We start from the raw sequence: 21,496 nt of genomic DNA, 5'->3' as shown, positions 1-21,496 counted from the left end.
GGACGGTGTTCTTTGGGTCATAGGCAGCATTTCTCTTCCTCCAAACACGGCGAGTTGAGTTCATGCCAAAGAGCTCAATTTTTGTCTCATCTGACCACAGCACCTTCTCCCAATCACTCTCGGCATCATCCAGGTGTTCACTGGCAAACTTCAGACGGGCCGTCACATGTGCCTTCCGGAGCAGGGGACCTTGCGGGCACTGCAGGATTGCAATCCGTTATGTCGTAATGTGTTACCAATGGTTTTCGTGGTGACAGTGGTCCCAGCTGCCTTGAGATCATTGACAAGTTCCCCCCTTGTAGTTGTAGGCTGATTTCTAACCTTCCTCATGATCAAGGATACCCCACGAGGTGAGATTTGCGTGGAGCCCCAGATCTTTGTCGATTGACAGTCATTTTGTACTTCTTCCATTTTCTTACTATGGCACCAACAGTTGTCTCCTCCTCGCCCAGCGTCTTACTGATGGTTTTGTAGCCCATTCCAGCCTTGTGCAGGTGTATGATCTTGTCCCTGACATCCTTAGACAGCTCCTTGCTCTTGGCCATTTTGTAGAGGTTAGAGTCTGACTGATTCACTGAGTCTGTGGACAGGTGTCTTTCATACAGGTGACCATTGCTGACAGCTGTTTATCATGCAGGTAACGAGTTGATTTGGAGCATCTACTTGGTCTGTAGGGCCAGATCTCTTACTGGTTGGTGGGGATCAAATACTTATTTCCCTCTGCAGAATGCAATAAATTCATATACTTTCCACAATGTGATTTTCCGGATTTAATTGTGATGTGCTATCTCTCACTGTTACCAATAACCTACCCTTCAATTATGGGCTGCTCATGTCTTTGTCAGTGGGCAAACTTACAAAATCAGCAAGGGATCAAATACTTATTTCCACCACTGTAGGTTCGCCCTTTCCCTGCCTTTCCCACCCTTTTCTGCCTCCGGAGGCCTCTGTAGCTGTTTGCCTCCAACTTTCCTCACAGCGTTAAAAAAAAACGCGCTTTTCAGCGCTGCTATTTCTGAGGCTTTTCCTGAATGTGCAGCGTGACCGGAGCTCGCGCACTCGGTCCTTTGAGGTAAGAGCGGTACTCAGCTCCTCCGGGGAGGGCCTGCGGACGGCGTTCCGATGGGGGTGATTTTGGCGCGAAGCCGCCATTTTGAATTTTATTCCGCCATTTTTCGGTGATGGCTGCTGAGGGAGTTAAGCGCTGTTCCCGTTGTGGCAAGCGCAGATCAGCAGCGGGGCTCTGTAAAATGTGCTGTTTAGACGGTAGAGCCAGTACGAGCACGGCGAGTGATGATTCTTCCCGCTCGATGGAGCTGGCAGCGGGCGCCATCTTGGAAGCGCCGCATGGCTTGACCCCCGCGTTTGCGGAGGAGTCTGAGAGCAGAGGGGCGCCTCGGGCCGAGGCTACCAGAGGAACTCCGTTCCCCGTGGCTCCTAATTCGGAGACGGGAGGTCAGGGTGAGCTTTCTCCCCAGAGTTTGTGCTTATTTTACATTAAGCCTTCATGCTGAAAAGATCTCTGCCGCAGGTGTCTGACACTGCATTGCTACCTGGTTCCCCTCCGACTGATGATGGCCTGGGGCTGATGCCAGACGTGGATGCCCCCGAGCGTTGAATGCACGCTAAGCATAGACGGGCAAATTTCCTATCGGAGAGTGGCGCTCCCCCCTTCCACCCCCCCCCCCCCCATCCCCGTGGTCGGGCTGTGGGGACTGTGAGGGATCTGGCAGGCCTTCGTGGTCTGAAGAGCCAGAGGAAGGAGCCGGTTTGCCACTGGATCTGGATGATCCCACTGCGGTTCGGATTTTCCACCGCGATCAGCTGCCCGCACTTATCTCTGATGCCTTACAGGCCCTCTCTATTGATGACCCTGTTCAAGGCGAGGCCTCCTCTGGCAGTCCGAGGATGGTGAGTACTAAGAAGCCTGCTCGTGCCTTTCCTTTGCATGACTCCATCCAAGAGCTTATTTCTGCTCAATGGGCTGACCCCGAGGGGCCCTTGAAAGTGGCCAGGGCGATGGGGCATCTTTACCCTCTGAGTGAGGAGCACTTGGCCCGTTTTGGGATGCCTAAAGTGGATGCCTTAGTCACGGCGGTGACAAAAAAAAACCCACCCTCCCAGTAGAGAGAGGGGTCGCCCTGAAGGGCATTCAGGACCGGCGGCTGGAATCAGCGCTAAAACGGTCCTTTGAGATTTCGGGCCTAGCTTTAAGGGCGTCTGTTTGCAGTTCTTATGCTGCTTGAGCCTACCTCTCTTGGTTACAACAGGCAGTGGAACAGTCCGTGGATGGTGCGGAGTCCCTCGCTGAGGTTGCACCGAGCATGAAGCCGGACTTGTCATTTTTAGCTGACACCTTCTATGATCTGGTCAGAGCTTCGGCTAAACAGATGTCTGTGGCGGTGTCCGCCCGCCGCCTTCTGTGGTTACAGCATTGGGTGGCTGACATGGCCTCTAAGCAAAGGCTGGTGAAGTTGCCCTTTTGGGGCCTTCTGTTATTTGGAGAGGAGTTGGAGAAGATTGTTAAAGACCTGAGGGATGCTAAACCCTAGCGGTTACCTGAGGATAGGCCGCTGCCTTCTTCCAAGGGTCAAGTGGTTCCCTCCTCCTCGAGACCTCGCTTCCGTGAAGCTAGAAGGTATTGCCCGTGGCGCTCTGCTGGGTTTACTCAACGTGCCCTCTTTCAGCGGAGGAACTCCTTTCACTCGGACAAACGCTCCGCAGCGGCAGGCTCAAGGCCAGGAGTTCAGGGTCGTCCTCCACAATGATGGGACGCCGGTCCACTCCTCCTTTACAGCTGTAGGAGGACGCCTTTCCCTCTTTCTCGAGGAGTGGACCAAGATTACCTCAGATCAGTGGGTCCTGGACCTGATCAGAGAAGGTTACCGATTGGAATTCGGTGCCCCGGTGAGAGACATATTTGTGGAGTCCTGATGCGGTACTGCCGTCAAACGGGCGACGGTAGAGGAGACCTTACAAGTCTTGTTGCACCTTGGAGCGGTGAGCCCTGTGCCTCCCGCCGAACTTGGCTGCGGTCGTTACTGCATTTAATTTGTGGTGCCGCGAAAAAGCGGGTCTTTTCAGCCCATTCTCGACTTAAAGAAAATCGAGTCACTAAGAGTGCGGCATTTTCACATGGAAACCCTGCGCTCCGTCATTGCGGCGGTACAGCCAGCAGAATTCCTCACGTCTCTGGACCTAAAAGAAGCTTACTTGCACATTCCTATATGGCCCCCGCACCAACGGTTCCTCCGGTTTGCGGTGTTGGGAAATCATTTCCAGTTTTGGGTCTTGCCTTTAGGCCTCGCCACAGCTCCCCGAACCTTTTCCAAGGTAATGGTGGTAGTAGCTGCTTTTCTCAGGCGAGAGGGTATCCGGGTTCACCCGTACCTCAACGACTGGCTCATCAGAGCGGACTCTGCAGAAGAGAGTCGTCATGTAACAGCCAGAGTGGTCTTAGTACTGCAGTCTCTGGGCTGGGTCGTCAATATACCCAAAAGTCACCTGACCCCCTCTCAATCTCTAGAATATTTTGGGGTCCGGGTCGACACGGCCTCGGGGTTTGTCTTTCTACCCGACCAAAGGCGGTGCAAGCTTCAGAATCAGGTCCGTCTGCTCCTGAGGATGCCTCGCCCGCGAGCTCGGGACTTTGTCCAGCTGTTGAGGTCGATGACGGCCACCTTGGAAGTGGTGCCATGGGCAAGAGCGCACATGAGACCTCTGCAGATTGCCCTGCTTCAACGATGGTCTCCTATGTCCCAGGATTATCAACGCAGACTCACGTGGCTCCCTGCGGTAAAGCCACTAAAGCCCATTGGCTTAAGGAAGCCATTTTTTCTGCCTATCTGTTATCAGGCCGGCCTCCGCCTGACGCCTTTAAGGCACATTCCACAAGATCGATTTCTTCCTCTTGGGCTGAGACGGGAGCACTCTCTTCAAGAGATATGTAGTGCAGCTACTTGGGCTTCTAAGCTCTCTTTTGTCCGTCATTACAGGCTGGATGTGGCTGCCAGGAGAGACGCGCTTTTTGGATCACAAGTGCTTGCGCGTGGGGTGGCTTGTTCCTGCCCTATCTAGGGATTGCTTTGATACATCCCATTCGTAATGGTTTCATCTGCTGCTGATGACAAGGAAGGGAAAATTAGGTTCTTACCTTGGTAATTTTCTTTCCTTTAGTCACAGCAGATGAATCCATGATCCCTCCCTGATTGACTCTGTTTTGTGTTCAGTTTTTCCTGCAGACATGGTCCCTCATTGGGAGAAGTTGGAAAACAGTCTTCAAGATTTCTGTTCTACTACAGAAGGTTGAGTTTGTTCCTCCTTTGTGTTATTCATAATGGATTAATCTGCTGTGACTAAAGGAAAGAAAATTACCAAGGTAAGAACCTAATTTTCCCTTACTTTTTTAAGCTCCTCCCAAAGTTTTAATGTGGGGTTACGTTTATGTGCTTTTTCTAAATGGACCAGGCGGGTGCGCAACTCCGACTGCTGTCCTCATTCTCTTTTTTTCCGATCCCCCCATTTAATCAAGGCTGCTCTCGCCACTGCTTTCATTGCATCCCATAATATCTCATCTGGAACCTCACCATTGTCTTAGAAGTGATAGAATTCTTCTATGGCCCCCTTAATCTCCTCCCGAACTTTTTCATCTCCAAGTAATGTATCATTCAATTTCCAATCCACCACCCCGTTTCCTATCCCCCAATCTCTTAAGCTTAATCCATGTAGGAGCATGGTCTGAAACCTGAATTGCCTCTATTTCAGCCGCATCCACCATATGCCAGCTATTTCGATGTATCCACAGGCTATCTAAATGTGTGTGCTGCATGAGAGTAAAAAGTGTAATTCCTCTGTATCCCTTGCAGCAGTCTCCAACAATCTACCACCTCAAGCTCTTTCAAGAATTGCAGCTGTGCCTTATGTCCAGGGCCACCAGTTTGCCCTCCTCCCGAGGAGCGGTCCAATCGCGCATCTGGGGCAATGTTAAAATCTCCCCCTACTACCACTTGACCCTTAATAAAACCTTGGATTTCCCCCATCAAAATGTGAAAAAATTGCTTTTGACCCGCATTTGGTGCGTATATATTGATTAGCTTGATCTCCCTACCCTGCAGCAACCCCCTAAGGCCCAAACATTGACCACTAGAGTCCCGAAACTCCTTCGTTATTACCAAACCACAGTTTTGTTGCACTAGTATCGCCACACCCCCTCCCTGATGCACTACTACATCTCTAAGGCCTACGCCGCAGCATATGGGTGTCTCTCGGCCTTAAGTGTGTTTCTTGTAGCATCGTCACGTCCCACTTCAATCTACTCAACTCTTTAAAAACTCGACTACGTTTCCCCTGACCCCCCTCCCCCCCCTGACCCAATCCCCATACTTCAGAGTATCCCTGTCCCCACCCCTATCCTCCCTGCCCCCCCCCCCCCCCCCCCGGTCCCCTGTGCTGATCCCTGTTGCAGTCGATCAGCCACGTTCGGAGGAACGAACTCTCCCAGAGGCTCAGACTGTTTGTAACTATATCCAATTCCACCTCATCAAACCAATTCCCTCCACTCCTTCCACTTTCACGATTCCCCAGCCTGCACACTAAGCACCACCCCACAATTTCAAGCCCCCCCCCCCCGTACATACAGTAACCAACCTGGCTCCACGGAAACCCAATACCATCCCCCTTTGTCCCTCTCTATCCCCTTCTAGCCCCTAGTGTAAGCCCCTTTTCAACAGTCATGCTTATCTGCAAAATGTCCATAGTCAAGCAACAAGTCCTGTGCTTTGTCACAATATTCAAGTATCTCAGCTGAATGTTACTCCCTCATCCCATAACTAAACAAAATAAACCAGGACCTTAGCCACCGATTATTAAAGTCTCAGCTATCACCAATGCACTAGTCCACTCATCAAATATTTGTAATACAAATACAGTAGAGGAGACTTTGCATAGTCTGTGCCAGAATAGGGGCTGTGACCCCGATGCCTCCCGCCGAACAAGGTCTAGGCCGCTACTCCATTTACTTTGTGGTGCCACGAAAAGGCGAGTCTTTTCGCCCGATCCTGGACTTAAAAGAGCTGAACAAGTCCTTAAGAGTGCGGCATTTTCACATGGAAACCCTGCGCTCCGTCATTGCGGCAGTACAGCCAGGAGAGTTTCTCACGTCTCTGGACCTGAAAGAAGCTTACTTGCACATACCAATTTGGCCCCCGCACCAGAAGTTTCTGCGGTTTGCGGTGTTGGGAAAACATTTCCAGTTTCGGGCCTTGCCTTTTGGCCTCGCCACAGCTCCCCGAACCTTCTCCAAGGTAATGGTGGTAGTAGCTGCTTTTCTCAGGCAAGAGGGTATCCGGGTTCACCCGTACCTAGACGACTGGCTCATCAGAGCAGACTCAGAAAAAGAGAGTCATCTAACTACAGCCAGAGTGGTTTCAGTCCTTCAATCTCTGGGCTGGGTCGTCAATATGGCCAAAAGTTACCTGACCCCCTCGCAATCTCTAGAATATTTGGGGGCCAGGTTCGACACAGCCTCGGGCTATGTGTTTCTTCCCGAGCAAAGGCGGTGCAAGCTTCAGAATCAGGTCCGTCTGCTCCTGAGGATGCCCCGCCCGCGAGCTTGGGACATTGTCCAGCTGTTGGGATCGATGACGGCCTCCTTGGAAGTGGTGCCATGGGCGAGAGCGCACCTGAGACCTCTACAGTATTCTCTACTTCAATGATGGTCTCCAGTATCTCAAGATTATCAGTGCAGACTTTCTTGGCTCCCTGCGGCCTGCCTCAGTATGGAGTGGTGGCTCTCGGACAGCATGTTGCGGCGGGAAATGCTGCTGGCGCTTCCCGATTGGTGCTTAGTAGTGACAGATGCCAGCCTGAAGGGCTGGGGCGCGCATTGCCAGGGGAAGCATGCCCAGGGTCTGCGGACGCCCGACGAGTCGGGGTGGTCTATCAACCGCCTGGAGTTGAAAGCGGTGTTTCTGGTTCTTCTGGCCTTTCAAGTGACCCTGGAAGGATTGGCTGTCCGAGTGATGTCAGACAACACGACAGCAGTGGCCTACATAAATTGACAAGGCGGCACTCGGTGCAGAGCTCTAGCCGCGGAGGCCGAACAAATTTGCCACTGGGCCGAGCCGCATCTACAGTCCCTGTCAGCAGCTCACATTGCAGGTCAGAGCAACGTGCAAGCCGACTATCTAAGCAGGAGTGGGAACTAGCAGACGATGTATTCCTGCAGATATGTGCCAAATGGGGCAAGCCATTGATGGATCTTATGGCAACCAGTTCCAATGCCAAAGTCCCGTGCTTCTTCAACAGACGGAGGGATCCTCGCTCTGCCGGGTTGGATGCCTTGGCTCAACCCTGGCGCCTGGGCTTGCTGTATGTCTTCCCTCCGTGGCCCTTGATAGGGCGAGTGCTCCTGCAGATTCGGCTGCATCCAGGAGAAGTGGTGCTCATCGCCCCGGATTGGCCCAGGAGGCCTTGGTATGCGGACCTCCGACAGATGCTGTTGGAGGCTCCCTTTCTGTTACCTCTGGTTCCGCACCTGTTGTCACAGGGTCCGGTGGCCATGGAGGACGCCTGCCGCTTTGGTCTTATGGCATGGCGATTGAGAGAGCGCAATTGAGAGATAAAGGCTACTCAAATAAGGTAATTTCCACTCTCCTGCAGGCCCGTAAGCGCTCCACTTCCGTGGCTTATGCCAGGATTTGGCACCAGTTTGAAGTTTGGTGTGTTTCAAGAGCACTTTCTCCATTGCGGGCTCTTGTCTCGCCGATTCTGGACTTTTTGCAGGATGGGGTACACAAAGGCTTGGCCTATAATTCCCTGCGGGTGCAAGTGGCAGCATTGGCCTCCCTGCGTGGCAAGGTTGAAGGCGTGTCCTTAGCTGTTCCTCCAGATGTGGTCCTTAGCTGTTCCTCCAGATGTGGTCCTTAGCTGTTCCTCCAGATGTGGCACGGTTTCTTAGAGGGGTGCTTTGGCTCCGTCCTCCCGTGCAGGCACCTTGTCCAGCTTGGAATCTGGGGTCAGTATTGAAGGCCCTTCAGGGGGCTCCCTTTGAACCGCTTCGGCGTGCTTCAGAGAAAGATTTGACACTGAAGGCTGTCTTTTTAGTGGCCATTACCTCGGCGAGACGGGTGTCAGAGCTCCAGGCGCTGTCCTGTAGAGACCCTTTTCTGCAATTCTCAGAGTCAGAGGTCACGGTTCGGACCGTGCCTTCCTTCATGCCTAAGGTGGTTTCAGTGTTTCACCTAAACCAGCCTGTTTTTCTTCCCTCCTTTGTTGAGGAGGAGTTTCCAGATTCATTTGGGCAGTTGCACCTTTTGGATGTGCGCAGGACTCTGTTGCAGTATCTGCGAATTACAAATGCTTTCAGGACCTCTGATCATCTTTTTGTGCTGTTTGCAGGTCCTCGCAGAGGGTTTTCAGTGTCTAAAGCCACTGTTGCCCGTTGGCTCAAAGAAGCTATCTTTTCAGCATATCTGCTGCCTGGCCGGGCTCCGCCTGAAGCCTTTAAGGCACATTCCACAAGAGCGATTTCCTCTTCCTGGGCGGAAACTGGAGCACTATCTCTTAATGAGATTTGCAGTGCTGCAACATGGGCTTCTAAGCTCTCTTTCGCCCGACATTACAGGCTGGATGTGGCTGCCAGGAGGGATGCGCATTTTGGAGCACAGGTGCTAGCGCGTGGTGTGGCTTGTTCCCACCCTGTTTAGGGATTGCTTTGTTACATCCCATACGTAATGGCTTCATCTGCTTGATGACAAGGAAGGGAAAATTAGGTTCTTACCTTGGTAATTTTCTTTCCTTTAGTCATAGCAGATGAAACCATGAGCCCTCTCTGTATGATTGTCTGTATTGCAGTGATTCTGATTTCAGGTGCTGTTCTTGTTTCCTGAAGTTATATTCCTTCCTTGGGGAGTCAGAAAACAGTCTTCAGGATTCTTGTTACAGTTATAGGAGGATGAGTTCATTTCCTCCAGTTCATCTTTTGGGAGGATGAGTTTATTCCCTCCAGGAGGATGCAAGTATTCCCTCCGTTTTTACAAAGTGGAGGACGAGTTTATTCCCTCCAGGAGGATGAGTTCATTCCCTCCTTTTTTGAGTTCATGGCCTTGGTAAGGGGCCATCGTTCGCTGTGAGGAAAGTTCATGTTATTCCCATTGCGGTTTGCCATACTGGTTTGGAAGCTTCAAATACTGAAGAGGCAGTGGAGCTAGCTGGCCATGAGGCACTGTGAAAAGTTGAGTTATCTCCCCCTGCTGTTTGATGGACACAACCCATACGTAATGGCTTCATCTGCTATGACTAAAGGAAAGAAAATTACCAAGGTAAGAACCTAATTTTCCCATAATATCCTCAATTTTGTTTTCCATCCCTTTCCTAATAATACCCAACATTCTATTTGCTTTCCTAGCCGCAGCAGCACATTGAGCAGAAGGTTTCAACGTATCATCAACGATGACATCTAGATCCCTTTCTTGGTCCGTGACTCCTAATGCTGAACCCTGCATGACTTAGTTATAGTTTGGGTTCCTCTTTCCCTCATGCATCACTTTGCACTTGTTCACATTAAACGTCATCTGCCATTTAGAAGCCCAGTCTCGTAAGGTCCTCTTGTAATTTTTCACAATCTTCCTGTGATTTGATTGTTTAAAGGTTGCTTTTACCATAACCAAAGGTGGAGTGGGCGATACAGTAAAGCCCCCTGGGCAAGGCTGTGGGCATGATGGTTTGAGGAGTGAGTTTGTTTTTTTTTGTACCCCGCGCTTTCCCACTCATGGCAGGCTCAATGCGGCTTAGGTACTTATTTGTACCTGGGGCAATGGAGGGTTAATTGACTTGCCCAGAGTCACAATGAGCTGCCTGTGCCTGCAGTGGGAATCGAACCCAGTTCCCCAGGACCAAAGTCCACCACTCTAACCACTAGGCCACTCCTCCACTCCAATTACAAGCTTTTAAGACAAAAAAATACTGTGGTCAGCCGCCTAGCCATCTCAATATGGCGAAAATTAGTCACGTTAAAACCGGATCGGCCAGAGTCGTAATGTCCCATTTCCTTCTGGCCAAGATCATGGCAAATTTGTTGGCCAGGTTCCTCCCTTTGCTGATGGTGGAAGCACAGGTTGGTTTTGTTGGTTTAGCAATCTCCAAGGCTGTCAGTTTTTGGCAGCTTTAGAAGCGGTGTGCTCTTGAGGGACCCTGCTTTGATGCTGAAAAATCTTTTGACAGGGTGGAGTGGTGGTTTCTCTATGGCATACTGAAAGCTTATGGTATTGAGGGATTCTTTGCACAGGTAGTAAAGACATTGTATGCTGATCCTCAGGTAAAGGTTTGTGCCATTAGCATATCTGAACCTTTTAGGATTGGCAGGGGAATTCGTCAGGACTGTCCCTTCTCCGCTCTGCTTTTAGAGCTAAAAGAAAATCCTTCAGAAAATGCAAGAAGGATCTGACTGAAAATGATGCGAAACAGCTTAAGGAATGGCAAATCAAATGCAAAGTGTTGATAAGAAAGACAAAGAGACATTGAAAAGAAGATTGCAATGGAGGCAAAAAAACATATAGTAAAAACTTTAAGTATATTAGAAGCAAGAAGCTGGTAAAAGAATTGGTTGAACTGCTAGATGACGAGGGGTAAAAGGGGCACTCAGGGCAGACAAGGCCATAGCGGAGAGATTAAATAAATTCTTTGCCAGAAATGGAAAGAGTAGCAACTTGCCTGGACCTGGTGATGGAATTGAAAAATGAACTTATAGAGCTGTTATTACTAATAAGTAATTCATCAAGCATTGTACCGGAGGTTTGCCAGTGTAACGCCAATTTTTAAAACTGGTTTCAGAGGTGATAAAGAAATTATAGACCAGTGAGCCTGACATCAGTGCTGGACAAAATGGTAGAGACTATTATAAAGAACAAACTTACAGAGCGTGTACATAAGCATGGATTAATGAGACAAAGCCAGCATGGATTTAGTTAAGGGAAATCTTGCCTTACCAATGTACTGCATTTCTTTGAAAGAGTGAATAAACATTGGGATAAAGGTGAGCCAGTCAATATTGTGTATCTGCATTTTCGAAAGGCGTTTGACAAAGTACCTCATGAAAGACTCCTGAGGAAATTAGAAAGTCTTAGCATAGAAGGTAATGTGGATTAAAAACTGGTTAAATGGTCAGTATTCTAAATGGAGAAGGGTAGATAATGCGGTTTCCCAGGGGTCTGTACTAGGACTGCTGTTTTTTTATTTTAACACTTATAAATTATGTAGCGGTGGAATACCTAGTGAAGTAATTAAATTTGCTGATGACACAGGGTATTCAATGTTCTTAAAATCACAAGAGGATTGTGAAAAATTGCAAGAGGACCTTACGAGACTGGGCATCCAAATGGCAGATGACATTTAATGTAAGCAAGTGGAAAGTGATTCATATGGGAAAGAGGAACCCAAACTACATGAATCAAGGTTCCACATTAAGAGTCACTGCTCAGGAAAAGGATCTAGATGTCATCGTTGATATGTTGAAACCCTCTGCTCAGTATGGGGCTCAGTGTGGTAGCTAAGAAAGCAGTTCAAATGTTAGGAATTATTAAGAAAGAAATGGAAAACAAAAATGAGAATGTTAAAATGCCTTTGTATCGCTCCATGTGGTGACCACACCTTGAATACTGTGTGCTGTTCTGGTCACCGCATCTCAATAAAGATATAGTGGAATTAGAAAAAGTACAGAGAAGGGTGATGAAAATGATAAAGGGGATGAGATAACTTCCCTGTGAGTAAAGGCTAAAGTGGCTAGGGCTCTTTAGCTTGGAGAAGAGACAACTGAGGGAAGACATGATAGATGTCTATAAAATAATGCTTGGAATGGAATGGGTAGAATGGGTAGATGTGAATCTCTTTACTCTTTCCAGAAATACTAGGACTAGGGCACACAGTGACACTTCTATTTAGTAAATTTAAAACAAACCAGAGAAAATATTTCTTCACTCAATGTGTAATTAAACTCCTGAATTGGTTGCCAAAGAATATGTTAAAAGCAGTTAGGTTGGGATAGCAGAGTTTAAAAAAGGTTTGAATAATTTCCTAAAAGTCCATTATTTAGATAGAAAAATCCACTGCTTGCTTCCAGGATAAGCAGCATAAAATCTTTTTTACTATTCTGGGATCTTGTCAGGTGCGTTTGACCTGGATTGGCCACTGTTGAAAACTGGATACTTGGCTTGATGGACCTTTGGTGTGTCCCAGTATGGCAATTCTTATATTATTATGCTTACCTTGTTGTTTCTTTTTATTTCATACATACGGTATCCAATACAGTCGAGGCTACATGCTAGTTCCCTAGGCATTGATTGCAAAACAGATTGTGACCCTGCTGGGATGAAGGAATCTATATTTAAACCCAGTTGCTGCTGTTGCAAGACTGGTGCCTGGAGGAAAGATATAATTCTAAGAGTTCAGTGAAACTGATGATGGCTAGCAGGGAAGCTAGCCTAATATTTTTCATCATCGACTTAAAAAAGACCTGCTCTTATGCTTAAGTTTAATCTGGTGAAAATAGAAATTAATAATTGTGATAGTTTGTAGTTCTACTGTAGATGGATGTCATTTTCGGGCTGAACTAGACAATAAATGAAAATAAAACAAAATATAGGAAAGAAAATAAGATGATACCTTTTTTTTTATTGGACTAAACCTAAGACATTTTTTTACTAGCAAATCATTTTCCCTTGTGTGTTACTGACATCTATCCACCAGACGTTTTCCAAGTGTAGCACGGATTGGGTCTGGAAGCTCAAATGTCATGAAGGAACAATTGCTGAGTATGCACATGTGAGTGCCTGGAATAGGGTATAGGCCTTGGTGGATCTGGGCCCATGCAGTTTGGGCTCAGGCCCACCCAGCAACAGTGCGCCCTGACTGAGCCAGCACTGGGGAGCAAGCTAGGCTCCTGGCTGTTGCTGTTTTTGATGTCTGTCTTCAAAGGGTCACCGGCAGTGTGTAAGAATCGCTGCCAGCTGATTTGGAAGCCTTGCCTCTGCCGTGTCGTGGTAGAGGGAAGGCTTCTGGGTCAGCCAGCAGCAGCGGTTCTTACATGCTGTTGGGACCCTTTGAAAAATGCTGTATGGGGGAAGGAGAATTGTTGGGTATGGGTGTGGATGGGAAGGCAAGAAGGAGAGATACTGCATAGGGGGTAGAAGAGGAGAACATTGTTGGGTATGGGGGTGGATGGGAAGGAGAGATACTGCATGGGGGTAGGAGAGGGGAAAATCATTGGGTATGGGAGTGGTTGAGAAGAAGAGATGCATGGAGGGGAGGGGGGTAGGAGAGAGGAAAACTGGGCATGGGGTTGGATAGTGAGGACAGATGTGGAGGGTAGAAGAGAGGGATAATTGTTGGACATGAACGAGGTAGGGGAAATTGTTGGATGTAGGGCAGAGTGGGGTGAGGAAAGTGAGGGAGAGATGCACGGGGAGAGGTGAAGAACAAGAGAGGAAGAGATGCTGCATAGGAGAGGTGAAGGACAAGAGGAAGAAATGTTGGATCTGGGAGGAGGGGAGTGATGCACAGGAGAGAGAGGGATAAAACGGGGAGAAATGTTGTATATGGTAGGGGAGGGGAGGGAGAGATGGCGAAATGCTGCACCGGGAAGAAGTGTACATGGTGGTGGGAGAGATGGAGCGATGCTACAGGCAGAGGAGAGGTGTTAGACTTGGGATGCAAGGGAAAGGGAAGAATAAAAAGAGGGAGCAATGTTGGATGTGAGGATGGAGGAGAGGGAATGCTGCACAGAAGGGAGTGGAGAAGGAGGGATATGTTGGATCCAGGGGCAGAAGGGGGAGTGAAGGAGAGATGCTGAACTATGTGTGGGAGAGAAGAGAGGGAAAAATGCTGGACCATGGGATGCAGGCAAGCAGGATGAGAGAAGGGACAGGAAGGTGCTGGGGAGGAGCATATGCTGGGCCATGGAGAAAGAGGGAGCAGCTGCTGAGCTAGAAGGGTGGAGAGAGGGAGACACCTGGAATGGTGCAACCAGTGGGAGAGGCCAAGGGGTGGAGGTGGCAAAGAAATGAATGAGCAGAGGATAGTGATTACAGGGGGTAAAAATATGGTAAGGGGGAGTAGATTGAGAAGGAGTGAGACGGAGAATTGGAGAGCTAGTCGGTGAAAAAAGGAGATGGAAATTCGATAGATACCTGAAAAATAAAAGGGCAAGGGGCTAGAAAAAGGGTGAAATTTGAATGGGCAGAGGCAATGAAGAAAAAGAAAGAGGAAAGAGCTTAAATGGAAAGATCAGTATGTCAGTGGCAAGTGTAATGAGGGAATGGGAAACAGGAGAGAGTAGAAAAGAATAGGCAGCAGCCTTTTGAAGGGGAGTTAGCAGAGGGGAGTTAGTGGAGGAATGGCCTAGTGGTTAGGGTGGTGGACTTTGGTCCTGGGGAACTGAGGAACTGAGTTCGATTCCCGGCACAGGCAGCTCCTTGTGACTCTGGGCAAGTCACTTAACCCTCCATTGCCCGCCGCATAGAGCCTGCCATGAGTGGGAAAGTGCGGGGTACAAATGTAACAAAAAAAAAAAAAAAAAAGAAAGCAGAAAAGAGAAACTGGAACCAACATAATGGAAAAATGTCCAGACAACAAAAAGGTAGAAAAGGCATTTTATTTTGAATTTATTATCTGAAATGTTAGCTTGAGAAATGTGCATCAGTTAGCTTGGGAAATGTGTTATCAGTAGAAAAGGAAATACATTTCTGTTTTTATTTCTCCGCTGTTGCAATACTTGCCCAGGTTCCCAGTTCAATTTTTGTCTACATATTTTTATTTCTAATTTGTGATACCTTGTTCTGTATTTGATGAGGGTCTGTTGGTGTGATTGTAACAGCAGCTGGGGAGATTGGAGGGGAGGCAGAGAGGAGAGGGAATTAGGGGTAGGGGCTTCTTTATTTTTTTGCCCTGAGCCCTAGCATGTCTAACACCAGCCTTGAGTCTTCCTGTAACTGGTGGCAATCCCCAAGCCCCACCAGCTGAGCACCTCCTCTGATGACTACCAGAACTAAGCTTGGCAAATGGCAGCAGAATCCTTGAGCCACCCACAGCTAAGCATGCATGGGGTGCTGGCATTGGTCGCTTAAGGAGTTGCTGCTGCTGCCTGCAGAGGCTTATGGGCTGATGATCAGAAGCAAACGCAGGCGCTAGAGACTGTTAGCGCCATACTAGCACCTGCGTTTGCTACTGCCCCATGATCGGAGCCCCCGAGCACGTGAAACAAAGCGCTCGCGGGCTCTTAGCGCAAGTAGCATGCAGATGCATGCTAAACCTATTCATCCCCAAGGATCAATGACCAGCGCGCCAAAGATTGGCACACTGGCTGCGTCAAACCCTGTGCCAGCTCCGTCTGGCGCTAGGGTTTGCAGACCATTGGGGAGGAATGGTGAGCCCTGTCCAGCATGCATTTGCATGCTAGCAGGCCCCCATTCCTCCCCCCTCCACAAGAACGCGTGACCCCCCCCCCCCCCCACACGATGGGGCTGGAGGTCTGGCGGACCTCTGGCCCCCCCCCCCCCCCCAACACAGGTTCAGGGGGAGCTGGAGATCCGATGGGTCTCCAGCCCCCCTAACCACCCCCCCCCCCCCCCCAGCATTGGCAAGAAGTCCCTGATGGCCCAGTGGGCCGCGGTTAATCCCCCCCACCCGCCTGCCTTGGGCTGGAGGAGGGAGGTGGGCTCTTTCCTCTTCCTTCGCTGCCACCTGCATAATAGCGGTGCTCTGGGATGCACTGGGCAGGGCTTCCCTTCTGATTTATTGGTGGGAATGTAGACATTGCGGACTTTTGCTTAATACCTCTTTTTGTGCAGTGGCTCTGGTGCGGTAGCCTGGAAATAATTACAGACTATCATTTATTGTATGCTTAGAAATCAAACTGGAAAAGTTTACCTGGATACCCTTTCCATTTACGTCTCTTGGTTTTTGACTTCTGGAACTAGTGGAGTATTCCCTGTCAGATTTCTGTTGCTTTTGTAGGTATATAGGAATGGCACATTCAGCAGTCTAATTTTGGCTTTTACCTTACAGTTGCCGCACGCCATGGATTACAGAGCTTGGGAAAAGTGGCCAGTTCCAGACGTATGCCTCCCCCTGCCAACCTCCCCAGTCTGAAGGCAGAAAATAAGGGCAATGACCCTAATGTGAGCCTTGTGCCCAAAGATGGCACAGGCTGGGCTTCAAAATCAGAACAGCCTGAAGAAGAAAAGTAAGTATGTGCTAGAGCAAGGGGATCCTCTACGTGCAAAATATGGGTAACAGCCTATGTTTTCAAGGTTAAATTGAATGAGGAGTAATTTGATTCTGCAGAGAGTAAGAGCTTCTGTAATAAAAGTATATAAGGGACAAAGCATGACCTGGAAAATGGTATAGTAGTGTCTTTTTCTTTACCCAATATGATTAAAGGCAATCTGGAGAGGAATTGGAAGAAATTCACTATATACTCCTAAACGAGTGGCCACTCCTCCTTCCCCTATCCCTCTGCCTTGAGTACCTTCAAATTCTGAGTATTGGAACAGTTGGATACCTCCTACTGTGGGTCTTGTGGCATTCCTTCTAATGTACCTTGTGGAAGTCTTTGCACACAGTTTTTCATTATGCTATCTTTAAAAAAAAAAAAAAAAAAATCAAAATACATTAAAGTAGGAGTTTGTATTACTGGTCTACATACCAATTTACTTCAGTTCTTTGAAGGAGTAAACAAACATGTGGACAAAGGGGAGCCGGTTGATATTGTGTATCTGGATTTTCAAAAGGCGTTTGACAAGGTACCTCATGAAAGGCTACAGAGAAAATTGGAGGGTCATGGGATAGGAGGAAAAGTCCTATTGTGGATTAAAAACTGGTTGAAGGATAGGAAACAGAGAGTGGGGTTAAATGGGCAGTATTCACAATAGAGAAGGGTAGTTAGTGGGGTTCCTCAGGGGTCTGCTAGGACTGCTGCTTTTTAATATATTTATAAATGATTTAGAGATGGGAGTAACTAGCGAGGTAATTACATTTGTTGATGACACAAAGTTATTCAAAGTCGTTAACTCGTGACAGGATTGTGAAAAATTATAGAAGGACCTTACGAGACTGGGAGACTGGGCGGCTAAATGGCAGATGACGTTTAATGTGAGCCAAGTGCAAGGTGATTGCACGTGGGAAAAAAGAACCCGAATTATAGCTACATCATGCAAGGTTCCACGTTAGGAGTTACGGACCAAGAAATGGATCTGGGCGTTGTCGTCGATAATACAGTGAACCCTGGTCAGTGTGCTGCTGCGGCTCGGAAAGCGAATAGAATGTTGGGTATTATTAGGAAAGGTATGGAAAACAGGTGTGAGGATGTTATAATGCCGTTATATCGCTCCATGGTGCGATTGCACCTTGAGTATTGTGTTCAATTCTGGTCGCCGCATCTCAAGAAAGATATAGTGGAACTGGAAAAGGTTCAGCGAAGGGCGACTAAAATGATAGCGGGGATGGGACAACCTCCCTATGAAGAAAGACTAAGGAGGGCGAGACATGATAGAGGTATATAAAATAATGAGTGGAGTGGAACAGGTGGATATGAAGCGTCTGTTCACGCTTTCCAAAAATACTAGGAGTAGGGGGCATGCGATGAAATTACAGTGTAGTAAATTTAAAACAAATCTTCACCCAACGCGTAGTTAAACTCTGGAATTCATTGCCGGAGAACGTGGTGAAGGCGGTTAGCTTGGCAGAGTTTAAAAAGGAGTTAGACGGTTTCCTAAAGGACAAGTCCAAAAACCGCTACTAAACGGACTTGGGAAAAATCCACAATTCCAGAAATAACATATATAGAATGTTTGTACGTTTGGGAAGCTTGCCAGGTGCCCTTGGCCTGGGTTGGCCGCTGTCGTGGATAGGATGCTGGGCTTGATGGACCCTTGGTCTTTTCCCAGTGTGGCATTACTTATGTATTTATATTCTGTTGATTCCCAAACCTGGTCCTGGAGGCGCTCCAGCCAGTCAGGTTTTCAGGATATCCACAATGAATATCCTAGTGAGATTTGCATGCACTACCTCCACTGCATGCAAACCCCTCTCATGCATACTCATTGTGGATATCTTTAAAACCTGACTGGCTGGAGTGCCTCCAGGACCAGGTTTGGGAACCACTGCCATATTCTATACTTCCAGTTTGAAAGAAAAACTGCATTGCTAGAGTAATTTAAAATAAGAAACCAAGAAGTTTAGATTGCATAATTGGTGTTAGCCCCTTTTTTGGCAATAACCTCAGAGTCTTTTCAAATAATATCTTACAACTTGCCCAGCAGGATGATTTAGTTCTTATTATTTTATTCATTTTTAATCCACAGCAGTAGCAAGGCCTAGTCAATGTGACTTACATCAAAACATTCATAATAATTTAAAATATACATCTACAAATTTACAAATTTCTCTTGGCAGAATCACCTTGACCTTTTGGATTTATTGTAAACTGCAGTTTGCCTTGCCACAGATTTTTTTTTTTTTTTTGATTCAGGACTGGACTTTAGAACTTTCAAGGCCATTTCCCTTTTGTTGAGCCAGTCCACGGTTGATTTTGCTTTGTCTTGTTGTCCTGCTGAGTAGTGACTCTTCTCCCCAGACCCAGGTCTTTGGCAGATTGGTGGTTCTCCAGGATCTGTACCTTACACTGTCCACCATTCCTTCCATCTTCACAAGTGTTCTGCTGCTGCAAAACATCCCCACAAACATGCTGTGGAGATGGTGTTAACTGATGTGGTGTGTTTATGCCACACATTGTTTATCACTGAGACCATAACATTTTCCTGTTGCATACACTTTATATGACTGTCTTTCAGCAGTCTCAGCTTTGAACCTCAGACGGGCTGTCTTAAATTTGCATGTGAGTTACATCAGGTGTAAATGTAAGTCCAAACAAATAATTTCAGTGACAAAATCTTAACAATTATTTGTAAAGAGGAGGAAAGAGACCTTGGCAGCCAAATATCACCCAATTAAGGTTTTTCAGCAGTGGCATCGTTCATGCCACGCTTACATGTAGACCATTCTTGTGAAGGAATCTTGGAATTGTTGCCTAGTAAACATTTTTCCACAGTCTCAGCTAGTGACTTCAACAGTTATTTGAAACTAATGTTAGGCTTTACAGTGACCTTAGCAGTTTTCCGAACCCATAGCTGTTGACTTCAGAGGGACATAAGTATATATGTATTGCCATACTGGGACAGACTGAAGGTCCATCAGGCACAGCATCCTGGTTCCAACAGTGGCCAATCCAGGTCACAAGTATCTGGCAAGATCCCAAAGCTGTACAATACATTTTATGCTGCTTATTCTAGAAATGAGCAGTGGATTTTCCCGAAGTCCATTTTAATAATGGTCTATAGACTTTTCCTTTAGGAAGCCATCCAAACCTTTTTTTAAACCTCGCTAAGCTAACTACTGTTACTACATTCTGTGGAATTGAATTCCAAAGTTTTATTATATGTTCAGTGAAGAAATATTTTCTCCGATTAGTTTTAAATTTACTGCTTCATTGTGTGCCCCCAGACCTAGTATTTTTGGAAAGAGTAAACGAGCGATTCACATCTACCCGTTCCATGCCACTCATTATTTAATAGACCCCTCAGCCATCCTTTCTCTAAACTGAAGAGCCCTAGCTGCTTAGCCTTTCCTCATAGGGAAGTCGTCCTGTCCCCTTTATCATTTTTGTCGCCCTTCTGTATACCTTTTTCTTATTCCACTAATCTTTTTTTTGAGATGCGGTGACCAGAATTGAGCACAATTTTTTAGGTGCGATTGCACCATGGAGCATTATAATGTCCTCATTTTTGTTTTCCATTTCTTTCCTATCAATACCTAACATTCTATTTGCTTTCTTAGCCTCTGCCGCACACTGAACAGAGGGTTTCAATGTATCAACGATGATGCCTAAATCTCTTTCCTGGTCAGTGACTTCTAATGTGGAACCCTGCATTATGTAACTATAATTCAGGTTCCTCTTTCTCGCATGCATCATTTTGCACTTGCTCACATTAAACGTCATCTGCCATTTAGATTCCCAGTCTCATAAGGTCCTCTTGTAATTTTTCACAATCCTCTCGTGATTTAACAACCTTGAATAACTTTGTGTCATCAGCAGATTTACTAGTTACTCCCATCTCTAGATCATTTATAAATATGTTAAAAAGGTGTTTCATGGTGCCAGTTTCCACACTCTGCCCCAGTGGGTATTCAGTCTGTATCTTTGTCCTGGTAGCGTTTTTAGCAGCTACATGTTTGACATGTTTGGACCTTTGCTTCAGATTCATTTCAGAACAGAAACAGCTTGGTTATTACCCTGGAGTATTCATATCAGCTCAACTGCTGTGATTGGACATGTGGGCTCTGTTTGCCTTAGATCCATAAGAAGTTAATTGTTGAAATTTCAGTTAATTTGCACTGTGAAGGCAATGTAATCAAGAATTTTCAGTTTCTTAGTTTTTGAATTACTGTAATTGTTCTCAGCAGTGTAGAGCTGGGGTATATAAGGTCAGTCCTAGAGGGCCACAGATGGGGCAGGCTTTTAGGATATCACTATTGAATATGCATGAGAAAGATATGCATATTCATTAGTTATATCCTGAAAATATGACCTGTTTGCAGCCCTTTAGGGCTGAACTTGTGCACCCCTGGTGTGGAGAATGTAATGTAGATAGTGAAACAATGATCCAAATGCTTTAAAACATTTTCAGGTTTTTGTTCTGTTTTTTTTTTTAAGCTAGAAGATGAAGATTCTTGCATGGCACTCAAATTTAGAGCTATATGGCTATAGAAACTGATTTTCTGAGTGACCTAGTATGATGGGTAAAAGGACAGCTTATATATAAGTTGGTTTGCATACCTTTTTGAAATCAAGTTAAAAAAATTTTTTCTCTTCTGAAATTGTTAAATCTACCTTAACCCAGTACAAAAATAGTCTATTGGGTGAAAGTACAGGTGAATGATGCTATTTCTTTTTCCACTTTGCTGGCTAACAAACACATGTGCTAAGAGAAAGTAACACAGAGTTCATATCTTCCTTTTTGTAAAAGGTCAGTGTAATCAAGAATCCCTGTTTAAAACCAGGATTTTTAAAAAACGTATTATAATCGTGCTCAAAGAACCCAGCCCACAAACAAACACAAAGCAACGTGAAGTGAAAAATTGGATCATGGTCGGAGCTTTGTGGGAAGCATAATAAACCATGCTTGAGAGCTTTACCCAGAACATTAAATCCCTGAATTCAGTATGTTCTGGTGCTGTGTGGAAGAATTTCTTCTGTTCGGATGATTGTGCAAGAAATGTCAGTTACCAGTCCATTAAGAGACTGTCAACTGTATGTGTGATTATAGATCTAAAAATTCCTGTATCGCCATATACTATTTTATGTTTATTAAATATCCTGCATTATTAAAGTTGATTTAGGTTTTTTTTTTATTTTTTTTCCCCCTGTATGCCTCTCTCAAACATATTC

At 46.7% G+C, this 21,496-nt stretch overlaps 1 protein-coding gene across 1 annotated transcript in view; it reads left to right on the top strand.

The window, feature by feature from the left end:
- PRRC2C (proline rich coiled-coil 2C) overlaps positions 1–21,496 on the top strand; it is a 458,438-nt gene that overhangs the window by 23,878 nt on the left and 413,064 nt on the right. Inside the window, 1 exon segment of the mRNA XM_030208285.1 lies at positions 16,057–16,234. Coding sequence (XP_030064145.1) covers positions 16,057–16,234 — 178 coding nt within the window.

The sequence above is a fragment of the Microcaecilia unicolor genome, chromosome 6 (assembly GCF_901765095.1).
Source record: "Microcaecilia unicolor chromosome 6, aMicUni1.1, whole genome shotgun sequence".
NCBI lineage: Eukaryota > Metazoa > Chordata > Amphibia > Gymnophiona > Siphonopidae > Microcaecilia > Microcaecilia unicolor.
The sequence above is the reverse complement of the archived record's forward strand: the minus strand, read 5'-3'. Positions and strand labels throughout refer to the sequence as shown.